The sequence below is a fragment of the Pezoporus occidentalis genome, unplaced genomic scaffold (genome assembly GCF_034315485.1).
Source record: "Pezoporus occidentalis ecotype Australia unplaced genomic scaffold, CSIRO_AGI_Poc_V1 ctg41, whole genome shotgun sequence".
Taxonomy (NCBI): Eukaryota; Metazoa; Chordata; class Aves; order Psittaciformes; family Psittacidae; genus Pezoporus; species Pezoporus occidentalis.
In genome coordinates, this window is record NW_026915736.1 from 3,220,263 (window position 1) to 3,240,920 (window position 20,658).

The 20,658-nt window shown below is 41.6% G+C and overlaps 1 protein-coding gene across 2 annotated transcripts; it reads right to left on the reverse strand.

Moving 5' to 3' along the window:
- Nucleotides 1-598: 598 nt before the first annotated feature.
- LOC134171627 (protein NDNF-like) lies at nt 599-9,601 on the reverse strand. Of its 2 annotated transcripts, none has more exons than XM_062634042.1 (4): nt 9,138-9,601; nt 6,815-7,010; nt 3,892-4,025; nt 599-2,897 (listed from the first exon to the last, which is right to left on the reverse strand). In XM_062634042.1, exons 2-4 carry the CDS (start codon nt 7,000-7,002, stop codon nt 1,546-1,548), a joined length of 1,674 nt encoding a protein of 557 aa, XP_062490026.1. In that variant the 5' UTR covers nt 7,003-7,010; nt 9,138-9,601; the 3' UTR covers nt 599-1,545. The 2 variants fall into 2 exon arrangements, with proteins under 2 accessions (XP_062490026.1, XP_062490027.1); XM_062634043.1 differs by lacking the exon at nt 9,138-9,601 and adding an exon at nt 8,860-8,983.
- Nucleotides 9,602-20,658: the final 11,057 nt, after the last annotated feature.

Here is a 20,658-nt window from a genome sequence, read left to right on the forward strand (position 1 = left end):
CTGATCAATCCAGAGTAGTGCCTGCAGGAATGTAAAGCCTAGCCAAAGCCCAGATATTGCAGCTGATCCTGTGTGAAGGCCAGAACCCTTCTGGGCTAGTAAGTCTGCTAATATATAGCATGCACTGTACAGAGTGCACAATTCTATGAAGGCTTTGGAGAAGGAAATGCATGATCCTCTGCACAGAGGACTGACTCAGTCCTTGTGAAGTGCATCTGAGTATGCTGGGAGGTAATAATTATTACCTCAGAGTAAACCAGAACCTTGATGACAAAGAATTGCAAGTGAACTTCTGAAATATACATTAATAGAATTAATCATCTGTATCTTTGCTTAGTGTAACTGTAGAGAAAAGAAAATTATGGCAAGCAAGAGTTCTTTGGTAACCTCTGGGTCAGTTGATCTATCATATCTCCTTATATGTAAATTCCAGTCCTGCCACGAGCTTATGTTCAAAATATTTTTCTGCTGATAATTGAAATTGAGCATAAGGAGGCTTTTAAGAGTTGTTGGTTTGGGTTTTTTTTTCAAATTTTCTTTATAGTGTCTCTCTTGTCATCTGAGGAAGGTAATAAAGGAAAAAAGACAACAAAAAAAGTGTTTGTCAGGATTTTTACTACAAATATTTTCCTTCTATGATATTTAATACAAAACCACATTTAATTTTTACTAAAGCAATTCATTCATTGATAAAGGCTGGGTTAAGGATATAAAAAGTGAGTATATTACACTCAGGAGTCACACAGTAATAGATCTGGGTTTGATATCAGAGACTATGGATAAAAACCTCATTTCTGTGGCCTGATTCCTTACATGCTACTTTCCTCAATGGACAACAGCATAGCAGTGTGTATATTTCTCAGGAAAGCTGGATCCAGAGCTAGTTCCTGGGCTGAATGTTGTCTGTTTCTAAACAACCACATTTTCTCTATGGAAATGAAAGCCAAGCAAGCATGCAGGTGATAGAGGAAGATGTATTTCAGCCTGCTTTACTGAAGGCATGGAGCTCTATACCAGTTCCATTCCTTTTCATTAATTTCTTTTTTGTCTCCATCCATGTTCAAGCAGTGGGGAAGTTCAGCTTCTCAAAAGCAGCTTGACTGTGGTGTCACTCAGTTCCTCATTAGCTGATGCAGTTACAAAAGGTAGAAAACTCTCTGGGACTTTAAAATAATGATGTGTGCTTCTTGAGACGCATTTCCCGTTGCTTCTGTATTGGATTTCAGAAGCTTTTTAGGTAACCAATCCATTTCTCATGAGTGTCATTGTGGGTGTTTTATTTCCATGTGCACAGATTTGTCTTGCAGGTCTGTTTTCAATGTCTGAATGAGTCAGCTGAGAGGAAAAAAAAAAACTTAAAGAGAAAAGAAGATGCAGAAGTAAGCATAGTAATCTAGACAAACAAGAGGTTTCCTCCTTAGAATCTCACAGCTTTAAATCTTTTGCGTGTCAGCATAATTTAAACTGCACAAGCTATGGCATTGATTGGCATATATTTTGATAATAGTCTTCATTCATTCACTGCAAAACATTTCTTTAAAACCTTCAACATTTTTTTCTGGTCTTCACAATTTTGCTGTGATATCTGATGGGGAAGCCAGATGGCCCAAAGAGATATACATCAAACAGGTAAAGGGTCCCTGCATCCAGCCCTTTGATGGTCTCTGTGGTGACAGCTCGCTGAAGATTTATATCATAGAAATGCTTGCACAGCACTTTCTCTGACTTGGGTCGAGATTCAGGCCCAGAACACCTGTCCGCGCTCTGCAGTTCCGTCCAGACCTGATGTTCTTCAATCCTTTTCTTGTACACACAGTACTTGCTCTTCTCTTGTGTTCCTAGCCAGGCAATAGTGACAGAGTTGCAGGTCCTCAGTTTACTGAAGGACTTGATTTTTAAGCTGTCTGGAAGAAGTGGGAATAAGGGCTTGTGGGAATGGGTTGACACCTGTACTTTCACAGAAGAGTTAAGCTCCTCTGTGGAACTAAGCTGCACCAAATATGTGTCCAGCAGCTTTCCCTTCAGTGAGAAATACCTCAGCCCTGAGATGTTTTCCGATGCCACTGGTTTACCATTCTTAATTATCTGAACCCGTATTTGGCCACGACACAACTGAAAGGTGAATTGTATTTTCTTGTGCCTTGCCTGGTACTGCAGGCTGTAGAATTTCTGCTTTTTTCCATCTAGGACAACCTGAATCATTTTCCCATCTTTCAGCTCCCTCACCTTAGGTTCAGGTTCTTCCAGGGTTCTTGCAAATGTCCCAGTGTAAGCAGCACTGGCGTTTGTGAGGAGATTGACAACAAAAACATCAAAGTAATACTGGGTGCTGGGGCTGAGATTGGGCACTGTGTAAGTGTTCTTGGTACCCATGCATATCTGCCTGACTTCCCCACTACTCACTTTGTTGATGATGCTCAATTCGCTTTTGGACAATATCATCACCTGCTGCGGTTCAAGAAGGTACGGAGAGAGAGACAAAGCTAATGTAGGTGGCAGTTTCATTCCAGAGGATCTGATTGCTGTCTCAGCAGCACATAAGCTCTTATAGTTGTGCTTTTCATTAACCAGAAGACAGTACTGAATGTTATCTCTATGTTGCAAGACAGAGGGACTGTGTTTCCAGGTTAGAGTCACAGTTGTATGCCCAATGCCAATAACATCTATCCGTGGATCCATTGGAAGTTCTGGATAGAGGTGCCCAGATGTTGTGTCAGTTGTTAAGTACACAGTAATGTGCGTGTCTCGCTCAGTGGATAAGAACTCTAGCATATAAAGGGCAGAATGAGAAGACATACCCATGTAAGTCTCTACAGAATTTCCTTTATAGTTAAAAATCGTGGTCACCATGCTTGGAGCCTTCTGAAACATTGAGACCTCTTGTGTGCCATGATCACCTGCAGGCAAAAAGCAGACTTGTAGCTTTTTTTTTAAACAGATGTGAAATGAAGCACACTGCATAGCTTCTATTGTTCATATGTCAGGGAACATCATATTTTCTTCTTGAAGACAATTATAACTAAAAATTCTTTTTGCTACTAGCAATTTATTAAAATAAAAATTGAATAGCTTTTATTTTAGCAGTGCAGTTGTAGAATTCTGTTTTCAAAAGGACAATAATTATAAAACCACAACTTGCAAAAGCTTGACTTGCATTGTCCCTGATGTCCCTATAATTTTCTTCTTCCAATGGCTGTCTCTTCATGTACTTTACTTCAAGGAGACTCATACTTTCTGTGAAAGGGGGTTGCTTTGCTTTAGTTTTGTGTCATCATCTCTTGTGAAGAAGGAAAACTTATCACTTCAAAGGAACGTATTTGAACTCCTCAGTAAGGTGTACCTGCCTGACAGGTAAGAACTTGTTAAGGGTAGCTTTCAGATTTTAGTTTGAAAAGTTAATTCAAAAAATCATGAAAGAGAATGGAATTTCCTTTTAGGCTAAAGGCAGCTTAATGCCCAGTGCCATGGTAGATAGCATTCCAAAAAAAATAAACAGCCAAATCTTCTCTGCATTGCTGTAGGGAGCAAAATGATAGGTTGAAGTGGCCTGAGCCACAGAAAAAGAGCTGAGGTAGCAAAGGGAAGTCTGGGCCAGTACAAACGGTTTATGAAGCTGATCTGTTTTTGTGGAGCCCTGAAGACACAGGGTTTCTCCCAAATATTAATCTTAGACTTTGGCATTTAATCCTTAATTTACTTGACTTGACTGCAAAATCCCATGGGCCCCCCATGCTTTACTCATGGAGACAGAGATGTCCTCTTCAGCCCATGTCAGTTCACAGGAGAAGAAAGCATGAGTTGTTTAAGCTTTCAGGGAATTTCCTGTAACACAACTCCTTAAGAATAGCTTACACTTTCTTTGTCTCTCCTTAGGCAGACTGAAGGTCTTACCTCGTTCTGCTTTTCCAAGGAAACTTGCTGAAGCCTTGTGCACAAGTATGCTCCATTCGATGGGAACATCACAGGGGGTCACGGTTATTGTGAAAGGTTCAAGGGCTCTGCCTTCCTCCAAAGCAAAGTAATACCTGTAAATGTAGATTAAAACCGGAGGGAAAGTGTTAGGAAATTCAAGTCTACCTGAGACTCCTTGGAATCAGCCATTCTGGTGTGGGTCACTCCACTGTAGGTAGAAATTACTTGTCACTTGAGGTTCATCAACACAAGGGGATGATGAATGTCTGAAATCTTCAACTGTGGGAAGAATACTTAGTGTGGGCTTTCTTCTAATCCATAAATATTTGCTGAAATATTTATCCACTTGACATAGGCAATATTTTTCCCACTTTAAGATATATTATTGTATTCCAGAGGGACCTTGACATGCTTGTAAAGTGGGCTGATGCCAGCCTTATGACGTTTAACCATGACAAGTGCAAGGTCCTACACGTGGGTCGGAGCAATCCCAGGCACAGCTACAGGTTGGGCAGAGAAGAGATTCAGAGCAGCCCTGCAGAGAAGGACTTGAGAGTGTTGGTCAATGAGAAAATAACATGAGTCAGCTTCAGTGTGCGCTTGCAGCCCAGAAAGCCAACCGTATCCTGGGCTGCATCAAAAGGAGCGTGACCAGCAGGTCAAAGGAGGTGACCCTGCCCCTCTACTCTGCTCTTGTGAGACCTCACCTGGAGTATTGTGTGCAGTTCTGGTGTCCTCAACATAAAAAGGACATGGAACTGTTGGAACAAGTCCAGAGGAGGGCCACAAGGATGATCAGGGGACTGGAGCACCTCCCGTATGAAGACAGGGTAAGGAAGTTGGGGCTGTTGAGCCTGGAGCAGAGAAGGCTGCGTGGAGACCTCATAGCAGCCTTCCAGTATCTGAAGGGGGCCTATAGGGATGCTTGGAAGGGACTCTTCATTAAGGACTGTAGTGATAGGACAAGGGGTAACGGGTTCAAACTGAAGCAGGGGAAGTTTAGATTGGATATAAAGAAGAAGGTATTTACTGTAAGGGTGGTGAGGCACTGAAATGGGTTGCCCAGGGAGGTTGTGAATGCTCCATCCCTGGCAGTGTTCAAGGCCAGGTTGGATGAAGCCTCGGGTGACATGGTTTAGTGTGAGGTGTCCCTGCCCATGACAGGGGGGTTGGAACTAGATGATCTTAAGGTCCTTTCCAACCCTAACTATTCTATGATTCTATGATTCTATATATTATATATATTATTTCAGTACTTACCTGGTTATTTTGGATGGTGGATATGATTAAACTGAATACCTTTTAGGTAACTACCAGCTGGCTAACTCTGGGGAATTTGGTAAGGTTTTCCCCCAGGATTTCCTTACTGGAGTTCAGTGAAACCTCTTAGAGCCTATCTTCCCTCATATGTGCTTACATACTTGGATCTTCCTGGGTATCAGGTAAAGTGGGTGTAACAGAATGGTTTTAGCCAGTCCTGAACTTTATCAGACATCAATGGCAGTTTTGGAACAGGCCAGTCCTAAACTACTTGCCTTCATGACAGAAGCTGCTGCGTGTAAGCAGTACAAAGCGACATCTGTTTACTCTTAGGTTTTGATTCCAGCCTCCTGCCTCATTCCTTTGGTTTTCTGTTTATTTCTGTTGTTTTGGTGTATGTGGACTGTATACAGACACAGAAATGTTTCCACTTGTGTCACTCACTCTGCAGTTAAATGAAGGCAATTCAAGGGGTTTTATTCGGTAGTGAGACAAGCCTAGCCATTATGGACAGACCACGTGAGCCTTGAGGTCTGGCTTACTTTCAGGGTATGGCTACTGGGCCACAGTCAAGCTTCACTGGAAACAGTTTCACATTCTTGAGTCTTTTACTTTAAGCCCAAACTTGTCATCTCTGGGTTTCCTGTTTGGGTGGCTCTGGGGTTCATAAGGTCCTTACCTGATCATGCTAAACTGAAGGGGGTTTGGCTTCCTGATTTCAATCTTAATGTTATGCCACAAGAGCACAGTGAAATTAACTTTTCTTTGAGATTTCAATACTCACTTTCTTTTAACAAGGAGAGCTCCTAATTTTGCTCTGGTGAGCATTGTCACATTATATAACATGTGTCATGTTCTGGTTTCTTTCTGTGCAATGCATATCGAGACTGAACCATCTGGCTCACCCTCTGCTCCATGGCCACTCCACTTGGGTGTGGATCTGTACATGTTGGTCGCTGTCCAAAGCGGAGTCTGATTAAACCACTTGAAGTGCGTGTCTTCCCAAACAAGCAAATTGGTCTTTGCTACCCAAGATGCAGTGCCAGTTGTAATATCTAGATCATCTACATATCTAGATATGGCAGAAAACATTGTAGGTATTTTGGGGAAGTGAAGAATCTGCGGAATGTCTGCATGCAAAACTCTTTTGATTTCAGCAAGCTTTAGTGCCATTCAACAAAACACTTCCAGCATACAGGATATTGGCAGACGTTTTTTAGTAAGGAGCCTGGGCAGATATTCTACTGATTTTGGGGATAGTTAATTTGCTAGGTAAAATTACTGTATTTTACAGTGAACGTATAACTACTGATATGTCTGCAGTTCTGAAGCCAGGCTGTTTGTGATACAACTGTTTACTGCTGGAGCCCACCCACTTTGTGTCAGCTCTGCTACTGCTCTGACAAACACCATAAAAAGCTGCCTGAAATGCGTACATGCACCTAAACTTCATCTCAGAGGCTCGTTCCAGATTCTGGGCAATGGGATGACACTTAAGCATGACAGCAGTGGAGCATTTCTCTGGAAATTCAGTGTACACCGATAGAGCTTTGCACGTGCAGAGCAATTCTTGTACTGGTAGCATGCAGCTATCGGTGTCATAAGAAGTATCTGAGACTAGAAGTGATTGATTTGATCTTACCTCTTAGGTATGTCCTTCAGCAGGTGAACTGTAGTTTCCTTACCATCAGCAAGTATCAGGGAGTGGTAGAAATTGAAGAGATTGGTGTTGAAGCTCTGGTGGGAACTGGTGGTGGGTGCTTTTATGGAATGACACAAACAAGCCACCATGAGAAGGTGGAGAGGCTGATAAAACCAGAACCAGAACATCTTCAGTACTGCAAAGTGAAATGGCAAAAGTGAATGGAAACGGCTGACTTGGAAGCAGTGAAAATAACCAGTGACCCTCTCTTTCTGTTCTTTTCTTGCTATGAATCATAATTACAGCAAGCCAGACACTCAAACAGTGCCGGTCTTCAGTTTGCCAAATTGCTTGAAGTTTGCAAAGAAACATTTCTTAAAGAATTTCTCTGCAAAAATTTGATGTCATAAGCTTCCATGAAGTTTTTTATTACAGAGAGATATAGTCAATATAGCACAAGTGCAATATTACATGACAGTTATAAAATTACTTTCACTGCTAACAAAATGAGTGAAGAATTAAATTTAAAATATTTTTCCTAGCTTATAATGTTGAATTACAAACGAATTTGCTAAATTTCAAGGCTGGGTTATTTGTAATGGAACTGTCACTTTCAAACTCAAAGGAGGTCGCTATATCCCAAACACTGCTTCTGCTGTTCTGTCAGAGATTATTTATTTTTTTTTAATCCATTGTGACTGTAGGTATGCATAGAGAGGGGGATCAACATAACTTACTCAGAGCAGTGTAAGATACTGTTTGGTGAAAAATGGAGAATCCTGGATAAGAATCCCTAAACTGATATTTAGGACATTTTAAGCTCTTCTTCTCATGTAAAAGAAGACTTTATTGCTGTAGGGCAGCTGGATAAATCATTTAGAGGTTTTTGTTTTGCCTTTCCCACCTGCATCACTTCCAGCCCATCTAAACATTTGCTGCTCACTGAAACTACAGCAGCTCTATTGTATTCACTCTGTTAAGAGATATTTTATTTAAAAAAGCATGTATGCCCCTTCCTTTTGCCAGGAGGTTTTATTATCAGCTTTGTATCTATGAAGGAAATGTACACAGTCTCAAAAATCATCTCTGTCATTACATCTACCATCACAGCTGGCATTATTTAAACTGCTGTGTACTTTGCACAGAGCTACACAATAGAAGATTCCAGTTAGCACAAGAAATTTTCACAGTACACTACTATGTGAGATTATTGATTATCCTTACAACTTTTTTGTCTGCCACATCTAGTTTCAGAAAGAGAGTAAGGTGCAAAAGTGGAAAGGCGAGAAGAGAGGCATAGACGTTTAACACAGGTGCCAAGCTGTAGCTCAGGGATTTGGAAAGCAGAGGGAGCTCTGTGAGCAAGATCCTTTTTTTGAGGAAAAAGTAGCTCATGGCATCTTACAAGCAGCAAGCAGTAAAGATCCTGTTTAAATCTGATTATTGGTTAATGATAGAGGAGAACATTAAAGAAAAGTCTCAATCCTTTGTAAGTTTTATTCGTTTCTGAGCTCAGCCCTTTCCTCATTATGCCTGCAAATGTGCAGAAGATCTTAGGTAGTCAAAATATCTACAATTCATCAGATCTGCTGTCCATAACAATTAAAGTGATTTTATAAAAGGACCAGTTCCTTTATAAATATTTCAAACATGTACATTTAAACATAGCATTGAATATGTCTGAAGATTCTGCTCACAAAATTTGTTTTCATCCGTGATTCCCAAAGTAAATCGCATCTTTAGTATCAGTGAGATTATTATTGAAATTAGCGCTACCAGGTTATCTAAATCTCAATACTTGACATCCTAATAAAGTTAAGATATTATCTTCCTCATTGTAATATTTTTATCCCCTGGCTGAATGCAAGATTAAACAACCATCTGAACAAGTTGAAAGAATAGTTAACATTACTATATCAATTCCATTTTTAATGTTCTTATAAAAGAGCCTTACTTACAACTCTGAGTCACTTTGCCACTTTGTTATTTTGTAGTCTAATTACAGCTTACAGATTCAAAATATAACCCCAAATATTTTGTTTTACCTTTGACAGTGGAATCTGAGTTGCTCCGTGCTTCAGAGAGGATTCAAAAAAAAAAAAAGCCTTTCTGCTGCTTAAATGACAGGATCTTGCAAACCGCGCTGATATCACAGCTGCTCAGCTTTTCTTGACCAGGAAAACAAACAAGCCAAGCAAGCAACCAACCTATAATCAGCTTATCCCAAAGAGAACATCATCCTAAAGGCTGATTTCACTCAATTACACAAACAGTTTACTCTCAGACACTTGGAAATATGCTACATAAAAAATGCTATGCTTACCTATTGTATTCCTGGCCAGATGATACCCAGACTGCTCTCTTTCTTTGCTGAAAAAGTATGAAATAAAACAACATAAAGTTTTCAGATCTCTGTAGGCAGATGAAAACCAAAACTGTGCAACCAGTTTAACAGGACAGAACTGATTTTTCCATATGGCTCCTGAGCAGACATAGTAACTAAAATGCTTACAGCTTTTCAAGAAAAGAAAAGAAAACAGAAAAAAAACCAACCCAACAACACAGAGTTTTGGTATTATGTTGGGTGTTTTAAAAGGGTATTTTAAACTTGTGTAAATTTGAAAACTTCAAAGTCCTGATTTCTGCCTTTTCAGTTCTAGAGCTCCTTGTGGAGGGCTGTGAAGCAGGTTCAAGTGTGCTGCCTCCAGACAGCAGGACTTTATTCCTGCACAGAGTGTCAGCCAGACTGTTAGAGCAGCCTAATCCCAGTGGTGGCTGGCCAGAGAGCAGGTCTTTGACAGAAATGCGCAGAAAGGAGGAGGGGGTGAGATGGAAAGAGCAAACACTGTTAACCCTTGTTTGCCCTTAATATGAACCAGCCAGGGGCACACTAGTCTCCTCCAGAAAACTAGTGCTGCATTAGCAGCTTGATGGCCCTTCCATGGAGCCATGAGATCTCCTCGCTCACAGCATTGCAGAAGTTTCTGGTAGTTTCAGGTGTATTGTGTTTCTGGTGTGTCTTTTATGGTCCAACAGGTGCTGGCTGGCTTACAGAAAGACGGAAAGGCTGAAAAGCTGCAAAGGAGGGAATGCTCGGCATTTTTTAAGCAGACTGGAATTAGTGATCTTTTGAAGACTGACAGGAACCTACTGAATAGAGCTGAGCAGATTTCTTGGCTTGCAGAGGCTGTGTAAGAAAGAAACTCCAAAAGCGTATGGGCTGGGGCAGTATTTCTGGTGTGAAAGTATTGTGGTTGAGGGAGCAGGCACGAAAAGTGTGCATGGGAAATGGCTCACAGCAAGTGCAAACAATTGGGGTTACAAAGCCGTTGTAATAAGCCATGGTCTTGAAAAGGCCTGCTCCTGCTGAATGAGAATGGTGTATGGCCAGGGTTCATGTGCTGCTTGTACTTCTTGGCCTGAGATGTCATGAAAGAAGCCCTGAGATCATCCCTGTTGCAATGTCTACTCAGCCTCAAGTCTGCTTAGAAAGGCAAGCCCCAGAAAGCTGCATGAGCTTCTATTCAGATACTTTGCAGGGGGCAAAGACAGAGTATGTGAGAGGGCTGGGCTTTTAACAAGAGTCTCTTGTTCAGTGTTTGAGTGAATTGCAGTATCCCGTTGCTGTTGTCTCCCTGAATTTGGAGTTGTATTATGTAAGATTTCCTGAGGTGAAAAGCTTGCTAAGAAGAGGGGCAGGTGAGGAAGATGTAGAAAGAGGCTTCAACAGATTCTACATAGCGGATTTTAATGAAAATGTAAATTTTCTCCTCAGCTAATGTAATGAGGAGAAATATTTGCACTGTTTCATTGCAGAAGATGGCAGGGGTAATTATGATTTTGTTCATCAAACACCTGCTAAAAATGTTTGCAGGAAAGTTTTACTGAGCAATTGGGATTTTTAAAAATGGACAGTGTGTGGGAGCTTTGATACAGGCACTGTACAGTCACAGTGTTGGCACTGTGAGGATAGGAAGGGACACTGCAAGATGTTTGCTAGACAACTAGCGAAAGTAGGGTAGTAAGCAAATAGGGTCTTTCAGCTAAACTGTCATTCTGGTGTGAAGTCCAGAACAGGTAGTGTCTGAGCAACAGACATAGAAACTAATGAAAATACAAGCACCTAGCCAAAAGCAAACAATTCTCCTAATAGAAGAGAAGCATGAGAAAAAAGTGCTGTAAAGTCCAGTAAATTCCCAGAGCAGGCCTGGATGGAAGGAAATGTAGGCTGGAAGAGGATGCTTTAAAAAATGTGTACTAAAACCAGGGCATGAGAGAAAAGATATTGGTGGTAACACAAGTGCAGGGACTATAGTGTGATTTTCTGAGATTTGGAGGGATCCGTGGGTGGAAGTAAGCAGTGTTGTAAAGCAGATCTTTGGCTAGGGCTCAGGAGCAGATGTCACTCGTGTTTGGTAAAATCCCTAGTCAATATGGACACAGTGGACACGTTTTTTAGAGAATGGATGTACTCAGTGCCTCATTCTCCCTGAAACTCTCCACTGACATCAAGACAAGCCATTTCCCAGGGCATAATTCAGCTAATTCAGCTTCTAGGGAAGGCAATGGGAGTCTTTCTGTTGGCCATCATTTCAGTTACGTTACTCCAAATGTTTGGAGAAGCACTCTGTCTCCTGCTGAGTAAACTATGAGCAAGGTTGTCAGGTGAAAGAGGCTGACAAGATGGTTTAAGTATGGAAGTAGTCCAGTTCTTCTCACGATAGTTTGTCACATACTTCCCACTTGTGTGTTTACATGCTTTGCTGAAGCAGGATGCTTGTTCATAAATTTAGAGTTCCACTGAAGTAGTATCAAAGGAAAAACCAATATTCTCTATGGAGCAAGTTAAGAGCTAAATTCATGACTCATATAGCTTGAATGAACTCACTGGAGTTACAACAGGGATATATCAAACCCTTGGTTTGGCACAAGATTGATACAGCAGACTTTTCACTAGAAAACTGTAATCTGTAATGAATAGGCTCTGCTGCACTTCAGAGCTCAGTCAGTGACTTCAGGAGATATTAGTTTTGTCCCAGCCCTGCTGGCCATCAACACCTTTCATAAATGCAAGAGATGACCACCTTTGTCACTAGAGGTTTGGTTTATATTCTGTTATGTAGTTGCTCTGCTAAAAGATCAGTAAGTCTGAAAACAAAGGAGCTTTGTTGAAATGGCAGCAAGAAGTCAAACCATCAAGGATTTAGCTTGAAGCTCTCTAAGACAATTCAGATATGTGTTCTTCTGGAACTGCAGTCCCAGTTTCTGTATTCAGGTGAGGGATTCTGCAAGTCAGAGGAGCATTCCATGGTCCTGACAGCACTCCTGACAGCACAGTGTCCCACAGCACTCCCTGCCTGCAGCATTTGGCTGCTCCTTTCACAGCATGCCTTACAAAAAGATGCTCCGAGTGCCTCTATGAGCTGCGCAGCTGGTCCTGGCTTGCCCCACACAGTTCTCTGATAACTGTATCACACTGCTTTGTACTTGGTAGGGGGGATGCAAAAAGTTGACCACATTTCTGATGAGGCAGTTCCCCTGACCTGGCAACCTTGAGATGGTCAGGTCACCTTCATCAAGAAATTGTATCTATGTGAAGGGCGAAGAGAGCTCCAGTCCCTCCGATTAGTATGACACATAAGAGAGCAGTAACAGCACTGCGCAGTCTTCCCATCCACCACCCAGCTGGATCAGGCCCTGGCTGTAACTGCAATTACCCAAACACAGACAACTTTCCTGCACTCCCAGCCCTGCCCAGGGAGTTCTGGCCCATGAAACTCTGTAAGCACATTAAAAATGCATGGGGAAACAGAAATATAATCTTTCAGTTATGAGGCAAGTCATATTCTGCTTTTCTGTCTTTTACACATGCACACTTATATCATATGAATAACTGTATTGAAATTGTTAATCTTTCTGCCTGCAAAATACCTTCTTAACTAACTAGCTTTTATAAGCTATCTTCATAGCCCTGGGTGGAAGTGGCTATGGATGTTTGACGTCTTGAAAATGTGTTCCATGTCAGATCTGCAGGGGGAATTACAGCATCCAAATACTTTTTGTATTTTTCATGGCTGTAAGTTACAATATTTTCCTCTTGGCAAAAGAATCTAACTTCTGACTTGTCCTTATGTCTATGAGAAGGTGGGAGTAGATTTCTGTAAAAATCCTCTCCCAAATGGACTGATTGAATCGTTTCTTGACAGCAACTGGAGCTAGTTGTCCTTGAGAAGTTCACATACTTCTGGTTAGTATTACTGCACAAAAAAACATCTTCTTAGACACACAGCTGGGCTCCAGAAAGAATCACACTTTCCTTTGAAGCTGTGAAAGACAAGTCTAAGCTAAAGTCTGGAACTTAAAACCTATTGAGGGTACCGTAGTGGGGCAGCTGCTTCTATTTCTTCCAGGTTTTGTCAAATCCTGGCAATGCACAAGCACTCAAAGGACTGTCTGATAAGAAAAGCCCTAGTCTGTTCCTATTCAGAGGCATTAATAAGCAGGAGAGACAGCGAATTGCTTATAAGTCCAAAGCAGACTTGAAATTTTCCTGCTGCATATATTCAGGTGAGAGTATAGGAATAGGTTGTTTTGGAAGCTGGTGGTTGTCCTAGCAGCACTTATTGGTTTTATAGGGTAAAAAGTCAGTGGTCTTCTACATTTTGGATCCATAGCCCCAGGTATGGCATGTCTATGCTGAGAAGTTCTCCAGGGAATTATTGTGGTAATTGCTACATCTACTAAAATTACATGAGTTTCTTGCTTAGCAGTCCCTCTCCATGATCAAGACACTGGCACCTTTACACTTAAAAATTACCTTTCTTTCATGCTGTTGAAATTAAAGATAGACTTGAAGGGTCTTCTAGCAATCAACAATGTAGAGACATTATGGACACATGAGTACCTTTCACTATTTCTGTATTCCATGTTTTTAAGAATTAAGAAGTCTGTCAAGAAATAATAGATGTGATGTAGGGGAGATTTCCTGTGCAAAGCTCTGATCTCGTGGGATATAAGTGATTGCTTCTGAGGTTAATATATTGAACTTACAGGAAAATTAATTTTTTTTAATGACAGATTTTTTTTCCTCCATAAGTGTACATTCAGTGCAACAGAAAAATCTTCAAGTCCCCAGCCAGGAGACAGTATTACACTAACAGCTTCTTTATGAATTAAAGAGGAAAACATATTGAAGGTCCTGAGCTGCTATTTTCATTTCCTTTTCCTTTTACCATACCCCTAGGCTTTCAGGATTTTAGGTTAAGTCCTGTTAAAAAATGTCTTAGAAAACACCTACAAACTTCCCTTCAAGGCATCAAAGCAGCATAACAGTTTAGGCAGGTATGGAGCAATAAGGTGAGGTTTTCAGCTTAATTAAAAGTTATTGATTATCTCAGTTAAGAAAGTCCCAGAAAGGAAAGAAGTGGCATCGTGTGTAATCAGTGTGCCATTTTAGTAGTGTAATCCTATATTTTGGTTTTAGCTACAGTGTTGCTTGTTTCATATGCCAAATGATTAAGCTCATATAAGCAGAATTAATCCACCCTGGTGGACAAGCATCCAAGTGTTTCTTACGGTGGAAGTTCTCAAGTGCCAGTTTAACTCCTTTCAGTGACAAGTTAGGGGAAGGGAATGCTGAGCAGCCAGACTCTTGCTTGTGAAATTCCATGCATCTGGAGAGAGACTCTCTGACCCTGTGCTACTCTGTAAGCTTTTTAAAAACACCCTCAATCTTATCAAGAGGCCTTTCATCTTGAGGATGCTGGTTTCACTTACAGGATTTCATTTTCCTCTTGGGCTCCTTGGAGCCCTCCTTCCTTCACATACCCAGGGGAATCTGCAAGCAACGAAAATTTCCACCTACAGTGTTGAACAATTTCTCAGAAGGATGTGATTATCGGTACTTGGTTTCTTTGTCCCCATGGACTGCAGCAGTTTGCTCCCAGGAGTTTTATACTGTAAATTGCCTTTTACAGTACTGGAAAGCAGCCTGCATTTTATTTCCTGTCCAGACCTCCTCTTTGGAGACCAGCAGAGAAGGAGTTAACCACTGTCCTCTTTTTTGCCTTTGCTGGCTGGAGTCACTGGCATCCCATCTGGTCCAGGCTGTCCATAGCTCTTCCCAGCATTCTCTGGGGAAGGCACTGTAATATCCAGGAATTTTAACAATCCTAAACAGATTGGGGGCCACATATGGAGTAAAATGATTAGATTATAAGAAATCCAATCACATTTGCTCCCCCAGCCTTATCTTTTTAAGCATTTGGGATCAGGCTTTCTGCTCAATTACAAATATTTTACGTGCAACAGAGATGAAGTTATTATGTTTGCCTCTCCAACTTCTCCCCAGAGGAATAATATACATTTTAATGTTTGATTGTAGGAATTTTATGAATAAGTTATCATTACATCCAATAAAATCTTCCACTTTTGTCATAAATTGTCACAGTGACTTGCTGTTCATGATTGTAGAGAAGAAGGAATACAAAACATGGTCATGCATACGTATACAGAAGGGGAAAAGTAATCTCTGTGCTTTGTTTATTCCACCTTGTTTATTCTAATATGCTTTGTTGGTTTGGGTTTTTTTCTGTTCCATTAAAAAGAACTGGATAATTCATGAGGAAACTTAACAGTAAGAGTTTATTTCTCTGGAAAAAAAAAAAAGCCAAAATCATTTATTGAGCAAATCCCTACAAATATTGAGTGTAAGTATAAAAATTAAGAGAAAATCATGGCGCTCATCCTCCAGCCATCTCATCCTGCATCTCTTGTTATCACCCTCCCTTGTGATACAGAACATCCCCTCCTGTGATTTTCAGCCATGAAATCCTGCTGAGTTCTGTAGGAACTCAGTAAGAAATGGCCCCTGGCCAAGTGGTAAAATAAATGAGGCCACTGTCAGGAATAAATCTGAAAAGCTGGGCAACACAAGAGCTAATCTAACGTCAGAAACAGTATTTTAACACAGACCAAGTCTGACACATAAGTAGCTGTTCCTACAGAACAATCCTACAGGATGTTCCTACAGAACATCCCCTCCTGTGATTTTCAGCCATGAAATCCTGCCCCCTCTTCCAGCACCTCTGAGTGAGCCCAGACCAGCAAGCAACAATTTATTTTGATATGGAGTTTTTGTACAAGAACATCTTTGGTTTTGAATTTTGAATTTATTTAGGCATTGAGCAAAGTCCCCAGAAGTGGTAGAAGAGAATGGAGGTAGGCTGGATTATGTCTTCAACTGTATGGAAAGCTGCCTTCACACCCACATGGGCACCTCCAGACCAGTCTGTTGCCTGCTCTCTACACTCCTCTGTTGTGCTCTTTCATGATCCCAACACCTGGAGTGCTGTGCCTGCTCCACCCATTCCCTCAGCCTACTTACTCCCTTCTGATTATCCTCTACTCTCTGATCTTTACATGGGATTGGTAAAAGCACACACCAATGGGCAGAGATACAGGTTCTTGTATAGTTGCAGAGGGCCTTGGAAAATGACCCACAAGGCTTCTTGTCCAGAGGCAAGCCTAAAAGGGTCCGTTAGAGAATCCTCTTAGTGGAAATACAGAGCTAGCTGATCTGGTTCTTCTCATATTCCTTCCCACAGACCACAGGTTTTGCCTGGGGTGAATTTTCCACTTAGAAAATTTTATTATAAAAATTGTCTTGCTAATTCTTCTCCTGATGTCTTGGATAAGATGTTAAATCCTCAAGCACCCCCTGAAGGAAACAGTCTGCCAGGCTGCTGAAAGCAGGGATTGCTGTACTATGACAGCCTAATAACTGCAGAATGCTTTATCTTGTCTTTGGCACTGGTCTGCAGCAAGAATCTTAGCAGGAGCTGGAAAAGCTTTCCTGTGGCATAGTAGCACACCTAAGAGCAGTGATTAACAGCAGTGGCTGGAGGCAGATAATGCTTCAGGGTGTCTGAAAATCACACTGCTGATTTAAAAAAACCCAAAACACTCTGCTGAAGGACTGATCTAAATTTAGAAGCTATTTTATAGACTCATTAATTTTTCAAGGGGGAAGATAAATGACTGGCTTGAGAAGAGCTCAGAATATGAGCTATTTACACTTAATTTATAAGTGATGAACTTGAAAGCTGATACTTTATGGTACTTGTATCATTTCATAATGAAATGGAATGAATCTCTCTGTTTCTACACTGGATCTGGCATAGCATTAACACCTACACTTCCAGGCTGTTTCTAACAGCAGTGACTGAGCACTGCTCAGCCCTTGGGTGGAAGAAGGGTTTCCTTTGCAATATTCTCAGCTCATTTTCCTTGTGTTCCTTTTTTCCTTTAAGTGTTTGGTCCTCACATTCTACAGATAGCAGCTTATCCATTGGATCCTCAGCATGGTCTGGGTAGAAGCTGCGTCACTGTCCTGACTCCAGAACCACGTGGCTTCATCTCCATCCCTGAGGAAAAGACTGCCAAATCACCCTTTGAGGCTTCTGCAGCTCCAGGGGGAACTAGGGAAAACCAGAAGAGCTCCAAATTCATTCTGGGGAATTACATGAGCTATCTGCGGCAAGGATAAGAGATACTGCCCTTTCTGAGCCTCTGCTGTATTCATGTGACTCCTAGTCCCCACGGGCAAGTTCCTAGACACAGGGACAGGCCTCTGGAAAGTCCTTATGACAGGAGAAAAAGCAGTGATGGCACTGCAAAGGCAGGACCGCAGAGGATTTGGGGAAATTCCACCATTTACATGGTGCTCACTAGGACTGGGTTTGCACTGATTCAAAGGCAAATGTATGCAAAGAAATTTCAACCACAAATTCAGGTGGGACTCATTCGGTATTCTCCCTTCACTGACACAGCTACTTATGTGTCAGACTTGGTCTGTGTTAAAATACTGTTTCTGACGTTAGATTAGCTCTTGTGTTGCCCAGCTTTTCAGATTTATTCCTGACAGTGGCCTCATTTATTTTACCACTTGGCCAGGGGCCATTTCTTACTGAGTCTTGTCCTTAGGTTCCAGCATGAAATATAATTTCACCACCTTGTTAGAGCTCCCCACCAGTGCACAGCTTTCCAGGAAGCAGCTCAGAGTGGGCCTACTTCTGCACAGGGTGGTCTCAGAAGCCTGTTCCATAAGTGGTGGCCCACACTGCCAGTCCCACTCACTGACGACCCCTTGGTTTCTTGCTCCCAAGTCCAGTTTTCTTTTGGGTGTTCTGGTAATGTAATGCCAAACCATTTCAGGCTGAAGTTTTCTCAAGGGCCTGAAGAACATGTTGTCAAAGGGGAACAATCATCAGAAATTCTTGAGCTTTCCTTCTCTATCTGTGAGCTTCTGTAAACTTAATTGAATGCCTCGTTGTTGGTTCCCTACATGGAATTCTTTTGGGTTGAGTTAGACTTGATTCTAATTCATGTCTGTCGAATATTAGGATGGACACTAAGAATAAGTTACCTAATGTCGTGATGTTCCCAGATCCTTGGCATCTGTACGTGCATCTGGATTGCATGTCAATTTATGCTTTTTCATACTTTCCTTGAGCAGTGATTAGAAACTGTTGGTTTGTAAAACAGGTTATCTATCAGCACGGCCTACTTTGTGCAATAGGGTGCAAAACCATTTGGTTTTGACATTTACAGCGCTGAATGCTTCATGTGGAGGGTTCCTCAATGTTTGTGTACTGTTTCTCCCCCAGGCTGTTAGGAACTTACGAACTCATTTTTCTGTCTGTTGTGTTGCACACAACTCAAGAGAGTGAGGGGGGAGCTGGGGGCTATGTCTGACCCTTTCACATAGGAAAAAACAGATTTAATTCTTCGGAAGACGCAGGACTGGGACTGGGCCAAGGGCGAGATGTTCCTGTCACAGAAAGGGCTACCCTAGAAGGAAGCGATAGTGCAAGTCAGCTGTAGGAGAAAAACATCAAGATATGATGTGTCACAGGGTAAATAGAAGGCAACTGTTGAATTTGTGAAGGCAGAAAGGAGCAGAGTGTCAGGAGGTGTTTAATTCTCCCAGCAGATGCTGTGTTTGGAGGAGTCATAAGGCAGGGTCAGGAAATGTCTCTTCCCGAGATCAGCTCCCTGCTTCTCTTCAAATTCAATTAGGTGCAAAGCAATAGGTATGCTGCTCCAGATGGCAAGGGCAGCACAGGAGCAGTATCTTCTCCTTCTGCCATAAAGAGGAGCAGAGGGGAAGAGAGGGAACCTGCTGTCTGAGGAGCAAAGGGAATGAGTTAATGAATAGAGAGCCAGGAGGTCAGGAAGAGGAGGGAGCAGGAACCACCACCCCATTTTAGCTACGGGTCATTGCCTCTAAAGGCTAGGTGCTGGTGGGTGGGGTGAGCATTTTTACAGTGCAGGCTTATCAGAATTTTTTGGCTGGAGCAACTTGAGTGAATGTGTGATGTGTTTTATTAGCTTCCACAACCTGGAACTACACAGGCCAAAGAATAAAAACACGTCCCCCCTCACCTGGCTTCTGGGGTGATTTTGTCTGACACATGATATCCCAGATTTATATCCTAGATTTATAATCCCTATTTATGCTAATAAATCCCCTTTTCACAGGGGAATATGGGAAGAATCAGATAAGTGGAACTTATAACAAAACACAAGCAACTGCTGGGAAACCAGACGTTGATAAATGTCTGCTCTGGGAGAATACCTTTCTAGGTAAAACTGCTCCTAGCACTATTGTCAGGGAAATAACAGTCAATTCCTAAAGGAATTAATCTCTTCATAATCTCCTCTGATGAGTATCTTTATCGTACTAGCTGAGTGATTGCACTGCTGCCAGCAGGGGACTTCTGTTAATTGATTAAAAATGTTTTTTTCACTGCAGTATGCACCTAACTCATTTATATGATGAAGGGAAAAAGCCTGATAAAGCATCTTGGCTCAGAGAAAGATGCTAAAAGAGAGCTGGGGAGAAAGGTGGAGAAAGAAAGTAGATTTTCCTCAAAGAATCTACTTTGAAATACAAAGCAGGTTTTCAGAGAAATGCTTTCAAAGGAATAATGCCTCATTACAAGACCACAAGTAAATTAAATCCACCTTCACACTCCAACATGCCAATCTGGTACAGCCATAGAAGGAAGCTAAACTAGAGAATGCACATTGCACTCATATGAAGATGTGAAATCTAACAGGCAGCTAAAGAAAGTCAGCAGCCTAAATGATCAAGACAAATGAGACACTGTTTGGGCCAAGCTGGCTTTGTTCCTGGGTTTCAGAAGCCCACACATGAGCTCTCTGAACTTTAGAGCAGATGATCAAGCTAGCTCCATTGTGCTCTGATGAGCAAGCCAAAAATATCTTTCCAAATTTGGGGGTTTCAGTTTTGTTTTTTTTTTAATATAAATGTCATACCTTTACAGAGTGAAGTCTTTTTTCCTTTCTTCACAAAAGTGCTCAAGGGTCTCAATCTGCAAGCATTACTCATGAATTATTAACAAGTCTTCTCCTGCCAGTGAAGTTATGCATGGGGGTGAGTGGTTACAAAACTGAGTCTTTGGCCCAGAGAACCCATTCTGGCTTAGAAAGGTGCTAAGAGTGTGCTTGTAATTGCACGGTTTAAAAAGCCAATTAAAAAATGATTAATGATGCAAACAGCACAGTTTAACCACAGGTAGGCCCCCTGTCTTTGAGACAGAAGCCCCCCACAACTTCATCATCTCTATATAGCTAATGCACAAAAGAGGCTGAAAAATCTGGCAGTTTGACCACATAGTTTCCACTTATTAAAATGAAATGTGTGTAACCTTTTCTCCAAGCTGCTTTGAGAGTATCTACCTATTAACTTTCCACATAAGAGATTTCCCTGAGATTTTCCACTTCTCAGAAAACCCTTTTCCATGTTGGCAGCTCCTGCA

Bases quoted from the DNA above. Each gene is read 5' to 3' on its own strand.
- LOC134171627 (XM_062634042.1), bottom strand. From the start codon at position 7,002: ATGTTCTGGTTCTGGTTTTATCAGCCTCTCCACCTTCTCATGGTGGCT. The intron at 4,026-6,814 runs GTAAGATCAAAT...CTACATTTACAG, and splicing joins CTGAAGGACATACCTAAGAG to GTATTACTTTGCTTTGGAGG. The intron at 2,898-3,891 runs GTAAGACCTTCA...TTTTGCCTGCAG, and splicing joins CCTTGGAAAAGCAGAACGAG to GTGATCATGGCACACAAGAG.